At 42.6% G+C, this 9,377-nt stretch overlaps 1 protein-coding gene across 1 annotated transcript in view; it reads left to right on the top strand.

Moving 5' to 3' along the window:
- The window catches only part of SLC6A17 (solute carrier family 6 member 17), a 304,194-nt gene extending 295,103 nt beyond the window's left edge, over positions 1-9,091 (top strand). Inside the window, exon 13 of the mRNA XM_086920393.1 lies at positions 7,652-9,091. Coding sequence (XP_086776519.1) covers positions 7,652-8,014 — 363 coding nt within the window. The 3' untranslated portion in view covers positions 8,015-9,091. The remainder of the gene's footprint in view (positions 1-7,651) is intronic.
- Positions 9,092-9,377: the final 286 nt, after the last annotated feature.

The following is a 9,377-nucleotide window of genomic DNA, read 5'->3' on the forward strand; positions in this document are numbered from 1 at the left end:
TTTATCGTCAAAGAGACTTTTAAAATACAATCCAGATTAGTACAAAAAGTGTTTCTCAATGTGCTTCCTATGTAAACTGATTCAGAAAAGGGGGTGGTGATGAACAGAGTGTCTGAATTAAGCAGACCACTCTTACCCAGTCCAAAGATCAGGGCTTGATCCATCACCGTTATTTATCTCACTGCCCCATCCCAGCTCAGAACCTGGCTATATGCAAATCAGTCTGTCCCTGGCCCAGTGCATCATGGGAACAGGGCAGACTAAACTACCAAGCCAATTCTTCACCAGAAAGGAGACAAGGAGACAAGCTACCGGGCTTTTGTAGTTTGGTTTGCCCTGTTCCCATCATGCACTGGGACAGGAACAGACTAATTTGCATACAGCCAGGTTCTGAAACTGGGATGGTGCAGTGAGCTAAAAAACGGTGTTGGATCTAGCCCTGATCTCTTGACTAGGTGAGAGCTTTCTGCTTAATTCAGAGACTCTGTCCCTCACCACCCCTTGTTGTAAATATTTTTGTCCACCCTAAGCGTGGAAGGGTATTCTCAGATGTGAGACCCTTGCTCATTGCACCATCAGGATTCAAGCAAACCGGGCCGAAGACGGCTGTAATGCCAGAAACCGGTCCCCGGGAGCTTGTTTCCTTCCCAGTGTAGGAATTGGCTTTTGTAGTTTGGTTTGCCCTGTTCCCATCATGCACTGGGACAGGAACAGACTAATTTGCATACAGCCAGGTTCTGAAACTGGGATGGTGCAGTGAGCTAAAAAACGGTGTTGGATCTAGCCCTGATCTCTTGACTGGGTGAGAGCTTTCTGCTTAATTCAGAGACTCTGTCCCTCACCACCCCTTGTTGTAAATATTTTTGTCCACCCTAAGCGTGGAAGGGTATTCTCAGATGTGAGACCCTTGCTCATTGCACCATCAGGATTCAAGCAAACCGGGCCGAAGACGGCTGTAATGCCAGAAACCGGTCCCCGGGAGCTTGTTTCCTTCCCAGTGTAAGAATTGGCTTTTGTAGTTTGGTTTGCCCTGTTCCCATCATGCACTGGGACAGGAACAGACTAATTTGCATACAGCCAGGTTCTGAAACTGGGATGGTGCAGTGAGCTAAAAAACGGTGTTGGATCTAGCCCTGATCTCTTGACTGGGTGAGAGCTTTCTGCTTAATTCAGAGACTCTGTCCCTCACCACCCCTTGTTGTAAATATTTTTGTCCACCCTAAGCGTGGAAGGGTATTCTCAGATGTGAGACCCTTGCTCATTGCACCATCAGGATTCAAGCAAACCGGGCCGAAGACGGCTGTAATGCCAGAAACCGGTCCCCGGGAGCTTGTTTCCTTCCCAGTGTTAGAATTGGCTTTTGTAGTTTGGTTTGCCCTGTTCCCATCATGCACTGGGACAGGAACAGACTAATTTGCATACAGCCAGGTTCTGAAACTGGGATGGTGCAGTGAGCTAAAAAACGGTGTTGGATCTAGCCCTGATCTCTTGACTGGGTGAGAGCTTTCTGCTTAATTCAGAGACTCTGTCCCTCACCACCCCTTGTTGTAAATATTTTTGTCCACCCTAAGCGTGGAAGGGTATTCTCAGATGTGATACCCTTGCTCATTGCACCATCAGGATTCAAGCAAACCGGGCCGAAGACGGCTGTAATGCCAGAAACCGGTCCCCGGGAGCTTGTTTCCTTCCCAGTGTAAGAATTGGCTTTTGTAGTTTGGTTTGCCCTGTTCCCATCATGCACTGGGACAGGAACAGACTAATTTGCATACAGCCAGGTTCTGAAACTGGGATGGTGCAATGAGCTAAAAAACGGTGTTGGATCTAGCCCTGATCTCTTGACTGGGTGAGAGCTTTCTGCTTAATTCAGAGACTCTGTCCCTCACCACCCCTTGTTGTAAATATCCTATGTAAACTGAGCACATAATAAATGTCATAAGGCAAACCAATGTCAGTCTGTGGGAGAGATAGGCCTTACAACAGTGAGAAACAACTTTAGAAGTTTTTCACTGCCTGAACTTGTAAAACTTAAACGCACATTTCTTACTTTTTAAATACCATACGCCCAGCCCTAGGAATACCTTAGGGGTGACTTATCAGTATTAAAAAGGAAAGTTTAGGTCTAGCAAAAGGTTTATTTTACCAAGCTGAAATGGCAGTTTAAAACTGCACTACAGGCTGCAGTGGCAGGCCTGAGACTTGTTTTAAGACCTACCTTAGTGAGTAGCACAATGGGTGTTGTAGCCCACTAGTTGCATTTAACATGTCACCTCTAGGGTGGGCCTAAACAGCTCATAGGACAGGGTGCAGTGTATTTAAAAAGTCAGACATGTACTTTTAATTTTTACATGTCCTGGTAGTGAAAAACTCTTACATTTCTCTTTAACTACTGCAAGGCCTGCCTCTCCCATTGGATAGCATTCGGTTACCCTATTAAATGTAATAAATGATAACTTTCAACTAGGAGCAGGTAGAAAAGTCGAGTTTGGTCTCTTAAGAATTGTAATTTAAAACTATCTTTAATTGAAAAGTTAGACTTTTACTAACAATTCAGAAAATGCCAATTTTAGAAAGACCTGTTGAAGACTCAGAAGGAGGACTGCTGTGCTTCTCTGCTGCAATAAGAACTGTTAATCTGCTGTCATGCTGCCTGAATGAGAAGGACTGAATCTGTGTCTTGAACCCAGGACCACTAGGTTAACTACAAGGGCTTGTGGCTGATCTCCTGATCAGAGTTTAAGGCAAAGAAAAGACTTCAACTACCTTCAACTCTGCACCTGGAGTCTGCCTGCTGTGATTCGTGTCCCCCCATTGGTGCACCCAGTCCTGGACTCTTGGAAGTGGGCCTGAATGTGCTCTGCCATCCCGCTATGGTGTTATGGGCAGAAACAATGCATCATGACACATCTCCTCGAAGATCTGCATAAAAACAGTCACTGTGGGGTGCATCTCAGACGCAGCACCACTCATTACAACCCGCAGCGCCTCTGAACCGCTGCTGTGTGACACATCCCAGATGCAAAACTTTGCATTGCAAGCTTCTGTAGACAGGATCCTTGATCACAACACAGGACCTCACATTGCAAGCCTCATCGAGGGCATCATTAGAGGCGCTGATGTGGGACACATCTCTGATGCAGGACCTCGCTTCTCTGCCTCTTTGGAACAGCCAGTAGAGTTAAGGTATTTTTTTCAGTGGGCCTAACTTGGTCCCTGTACCCGGCCCACACTCTATCATGGTCGGCCTGAGATTGTGACTTTATCCCCTTCCAGTGTGAACAATTAACCAAAGTTGTCACTTTGTGCTTTTAGATGCTATTTTCACTGAAATCTTTAATACTGTATATCTTCGACTGTACTGATTGGAGTTTTGTGAGTTTTGGTCTCATACAATGTATTCAATTTTATTATATTTTTCTAAATTGATGTGGGATTTCTTTTGTGTTGTGTTTTCACTATATTACTGTTTGTGTCCTACATAAATACTTTACACATTGCCTCTAAGTTAAGCCTGCATGTTTTTGTGCCAAGATACAAGAGGGCTAAGCACAGGTTAATTTGGGGTTTGCTTGTTTCATCCTGTCAAGAATTGTGGTTTCTGCTTGAGTAGGGTTTCATCCCCTCAACCAGTAACCCAATTTCCTACAACTCTCCAACTATCTGTTACATTAACACCTCTGAGCCTAGCTGACCAAAGCTATAGGTTCAGTGTTTGTATATAAATCCCACTCATGCGCTCTAATATCTCCGTTTGGCGAAATTGTCTGAAAACAACGTACTTCTCACGTGCCAGATACTGCAACATTGTCAGTAGAACAGTGAAAAGTAAATACATATTAGAGATACAAGTGGAGGACTTTTTATTCAGTGCCAACAAGCACTGCAAACGCGTCCTTAATGCATAGAATAACATAACAATAATTGTCGTTTGATGCCATCTCTGAACTGCTTAAAGATAGATATTAGAACGAGCCATTCTCAATGATGTTGTACATAATCATCACAACATTGCCCAACAGAGAATTTTCTGATACTCTTGAAGTGGTGGAAAAACCTGTATCAATGAGTGACACCATCAGAAATCCAGTTGAATACATTCATGATTATATCAACTGGATTAGAGTCAGGAAAATGAAGAGAATGACACAGTATGATTGCCTCATGGAGTTCGTAGGATTGGCCTGGAGATAGCATTAGCTAGTTTGCCAGCCAAATGTTTTACAGAAAATCATAATAAAAATACATACATATGTACACCTATTGGGACTTTCTATTAGCCCACTTCTTCTATTGACTTGTTAAAATGCCCTTTACATTTTGCTTCGACCCAACATAGCATACAGCCTAGGCTAATGGGCCAGCCCCTAAAGCCACTTGCTCTATTGCACTGGGTGACAGCATGTTGCTTGATCACATATGCACAGAAGGAGGACACTTCAGTATTACTACTGGCATGCCTGGGTGTTGGACCACTCCTTTACTTGTATATTTTGTGTAGGTTTGTCATTTTTTGAGCACTTCATACTTTGCAAAACAATGAATAAAAAACAATGTACGCTTGTGAAGGCCAGACCAATTGTTTTTTTTCCTTGCTTGTTTAGATGCCACACCACCACTCTCTAAACTAATAATGAAACAATGTTTAGTTTGGGGACCTTTAAGGCACCATTGTATAGCCCCCATAAAATGTGTTAAACCTCTCCAGCACTTTTGCCACAGGAGCATAATTTTTGTTCTTTTGGATTTGTGAATGATACCGTGAAGCTGTGGCCTAATTGCAGGGCTGCTGACTTTGGAACTGGTGAACCAGGTTCCAGCATCAGCTCATCATCCTGTGATTCTGTGCAAAACACTTGATTTCCCTCTGCCAAAAAATAACACACATTGACAAAGCCAATAATTCTGGAATTGGCCAACAGTCCTCTGGAAATTCTTATTTTGTTTTGTCAAGGTGTTTGCTAAATGTTGTTATTTGGGAATATGCTTGGCCCTCATCAATCTAAAAAAATAATCATTTGCAACAGGCAAAAAAGTTTTTTTAATCTACAAAAACCACACATTACCGTAGTAGTCTCTGACACTAAAGAAAACTACTTTGTGTGTTGATGTGTTTTTTTTGTGAAAGGGCGGCATACCATAACTTGTAGTGAAGTAAGCCAATGACTAACTATGCACTGCTCCTTAATGCATACCAGAGTTTGTGGAATTAAATTGTGAATGACATGAACCACAGATTATAGAGAAAGTCTGGCTGATACCCCTATCAGTAACTATGTTATATACATAATTTTAGTAAAATCAGAAGGTCTTGACTAACATAGACCTAAACAAGTAAATCAACCCGGCATTGGCTACCAGCCTCATGCCTTGTAGAAAGAAAGAAAGCAAAAAGAAGAGAAGAAGAAAAGAAAGAGAAGGCAAGAAAAAATCAAGAAAGAAGGAAAAAGAAAGAAAGAAGGAAGGTAATCAAAAGAAAGAGAAAAGGAAAGGAAAGGTAGGAAAGAGGAGGGAGGAAAGAAAGAAATAAAAGAAAGGAAGAGTGAAAAAGAGAACAAGAGGGAAAGAAAGCAGCAAAGAGAGAAGGAAGAAGGAAGGAAAAAAGGAAAGAGAAATAGAGAAGGAACAAAATAGAAACGGAAAGAAAGAAAAAGGGAACTAACGAGAAAGAACAGGAAAGAAAGAGAAGGATAGAGAAAGACAGAGAAAATAGAATGAAAAAAAGAAAATGCAAGAGAAGGAAAGACGGAATGAAAGTATGAAAGAAGGCAAGAAAAAGAAAAAAGATAAAAGAAAGAAGGGAAGAGCGAGAAAGGTAGAACGAGAGAAGGAAGGAAAGAGAAACGAGAAAGAAGGAAGGGGAAAAAAGTAAGAAAGTGGGAAAGAGAAGGAAAGTGAGGAGGAAAGGGAAAGAAAAATGAATGAAATAATTAACCTCATCGCTGCAGCGTGAATTTCGCAGCAGTGCTGAACATTCCTATCGCGGGCGTGGTCATGACGGCTCCCGGCCGTCATCAGCACACCCCCACCGTGACTCATGACGGCCGGTAGCCGTCATCAGCATCGATGAGGTTAAAGACTAAAAGGAGACAACAAAGAAAGAAGGAGAGAAAGAAAAAGTAAAAATATAATTTAATACAAAACAGTTTCAAATGGATGCAATCTGATCTGGTATGCTGTGCAACAGCAGCAGTCAAAAAAGTAAAACACTCCAAAAGGAATTTAAAATAGCATTGTCAGTAGATAGGATATGATAAAGATGGAATGTGCATCAAAAGTGTCCTTATATCACATCTGGATCTAAACACAAAGGCAACACTAATGTGATTATAAAGCAGCCGCAGCCCGTGGAGGGAGTTGCGGTGGGGCAGAAAGGCGGGGAGGGGGAGGGGCAGGGCGGGGGATTGCTAAAAACCAGAATATGGATAATTGGAGGTAAGTAAATAATGTAATTAATAAAACGAATTTTCGAGCACGAGCTGCATCGCATTTTGCGATGTAGGGCGCTCCACGAAATTAGTTTCTGCCCCACCGCAACTTCCTCCACGGGCCGCGGCTGTTATAAAGTAAAAAAACAAAAACACTGACACTGGAAGGAACACGCTTCTGTATGGTTGTTCCTCCCTATTGTGAGAGAGCAAAATATAATCACTCAAAGTGAAGTAAACCAGCGGCTTAAGTAGGCTGGCCCACTGCCTCATGCTATATGCTGTAGTGGGCAGAAGCAAAATGTGAATAACACAACAGCAGACCAATGGATGAAGAGAGGTGAATAAAAACCCCTTCATCTAAGTATATGATACATATTTTAATAAAATCAAAGGGTCTCTGTTAACGCAAACCTAAAATTTAAAACTTAATCTGACCTTGCGTAAGGTAATCTGGTTGGTGCTCAAGTAAAGCACTCTGATGGCCTTGGACTGAGTTCTCATTATATCAAACTTAAAAAAAATATATGAATAATGTTGGTGATTTGTACTGAAACTAGCTTTTAATTCTTTTTTGCTATGATGTTTGGTAGACAGCGTCTACTTTACACACTGATCTCCCTTTACATTTTTTAGGCAGTGAATCAAAAGAGCTGTATCCCATTCCCTAAGTGTTTCCCACAAAGATTTTCTCTGTAAGATGGTTTCAAACACACTCTGCACTGGGTCTAGAGCACACTCTGCAATTTCATGAGCTATAAATGTGTTGGACCAACAGAGGGCAATTCACTACACTGTAGTATGCTGGGGTTCCCAGTATTTCAAGAAATTGTAAAACTATAGTGACAATCCAACATTCTGAAAAATCACAGAGATTTTTGTAGAGGAAATTAGGAGATTGTTACACTGTGTATCTATAAAATCGTTGTGGCATCTCCAGCTTTGCTGCAGTGCAATTCGTTGTGAATGTGGTCGGATGTGTGAATCTTACTTTCAATAAAAGTAATGTTGTCTCTTGGCTAATGCCACTGTGGGTAAGTATATAGGTCATGGCCTTAGTGCACTAGTGATGTCTGTAGCTTGGTGTTAATGTACTTCTGTGAACCCTGAACTCTCATGCAACTGTGGACATCTTACATAGACTAACATTCTAAGTGTTGACATGAGTGCTCCATGTGACAAGTCATTCCAAAGTATCAATACTTACACTCAGTTTTCCCTTTTTTTAGGCTGAAGAGCGGCTCATGATTTATCCGCCCTGGGCGCTCACCCTGCTCATCTGTCTAATCATCTTAGCACTCCTGCCCCTGCCCGTTGTTTTTATCCTGCGGCAGTTTCACCTGATCTCTGATGGCTCCAACACACTCTCTGTGTCCTACAAGAAGGGGCGTATCATGAAGGACATCTCCAACCTGGGGGAGAACGATGAGACACGCTTCATTCTGGGCAAGGCACCCTGTGAGACGCCATCCCCAATGCCCACTCACCGATCCTACCTGGGCCCTCAGCACGCCTTGGATCTGGCGGCCGCATCCAATGGTCGCTACGGAAGTGACTATCTGACGGCAACCACTCCAGAATCAGAATTGTAATGGATGTGAACCATCTCATCTACCTGTGGATCAGCTTATCAGGACACAACTACCCGAACTGTGCCCCGATCATCCTCAGAATCAGGAGAAACCAACTCTGTAGAGCATTCCAGCATCTATGGGTATCCAGGACCCTCTCCGAGCGCAAGCTTGTTCTCATTCTGGAGTACATTAGTGTCTGGTTGTCAAAGTCTGGATGTTTCTAGGATTACATAAGTGTCTCTTTCCCAGATCCTTTAGGTACATGTTCCCACAACTGCCCTTCCATAAAACATCTTCTTCAAACCCTTAATACATATAATTTTTCAGGACACATTTCCCCCCACACACTCCTCTTTCAATACCCAAGAATATTTCTTTCTATGGCCCTTAACCCCAAACGTTTCTATCCAACACCGTCAGATTTCATGTGTCTTTCCAAGCACTCCTCTATATCTCGTTCCTGAACCCACTACTGTCTATGTGCCCTTGATTTTACCCTACACAGCCTTTTCTAACCCCACCTTACTAGTCTATGTCCCTTTAATGGCTCCTTCTTGGAATCTCCTGAATGTCTGTTTTCGTGATTCTCAGAGAGTTTGTCTCTTAATTTCCTTCTCTTCACAAGGGGTCTAAAAAGTTGCCCAGCTCGATTCAAAAAAGAGTTATATGTTCACACCGAAGCACAGAAGGCACAAAACGAAAGTACATTTGTAAAATGCAGGAAAATTAACGTGTACTCATTTTCTAGGAAACAGAAGCCAAAATTAGACAAGCACAAAAGCGCACTCACTGCACATTATGGAGACTAGAATCCTTGCACCCACTTCCAATGGGGATTTGAGAATAGTTCCTGGCAAAATCTTCCCCACCTCTTGTTGTGCCCATTCTCCTATCGAATTCGATAATAACAGTGGCCCTTGCAGGGGCCCAAGACTTCTCATGGGTATTATGTGACTCTTGGCCTGTTTATTTGCTTACAACAATGCGTTTCAAGAGCCTGGGGTGAATCCATTCCCAAAAGTACTACTCAAAGCAGTTCAAGGACATCACTGCAAGTGTATATAGTGCACTGCATAAGGAGTCTGGCTTTCCAGACATGGATAAATTCAAGTCTGATGCCGTGAGGCAGAAGCGGTTCTGCTAGTGACAGCTCTAGATGCAGAAAACAGGAGTCGAGAGCCGGCAATGTTTATTGTGAAGCAACTGTGTTTATGACAGCATTTTCCAGGCACAAGTCATGCGCTCTTATGGTGGCGTTCATTGTTGGCGTAAGATGGTAGGCTCCATTGCCATATTTTCAGGATAACAACCATTGATTATCTGAATTATTTCCATTTAGATTCATTGTAATTTGATCCCATGTAGATAGCTTGAAAGTCGG

Source organism: Lissotriton vulgaris, chromosome 5 (genome assembly GCF_964263255.1).
Source record: "Lissotriton vulgaris chromosome 5, aLisVul1.2, whole genome shotgun sequence".
Classification (NCBI taxonomy): Eukaryota; Metazoa; Chordata; class Amphibia; order Caudata; family Salamandridae; genus Lissotriton; species Lissotriton vulgaris.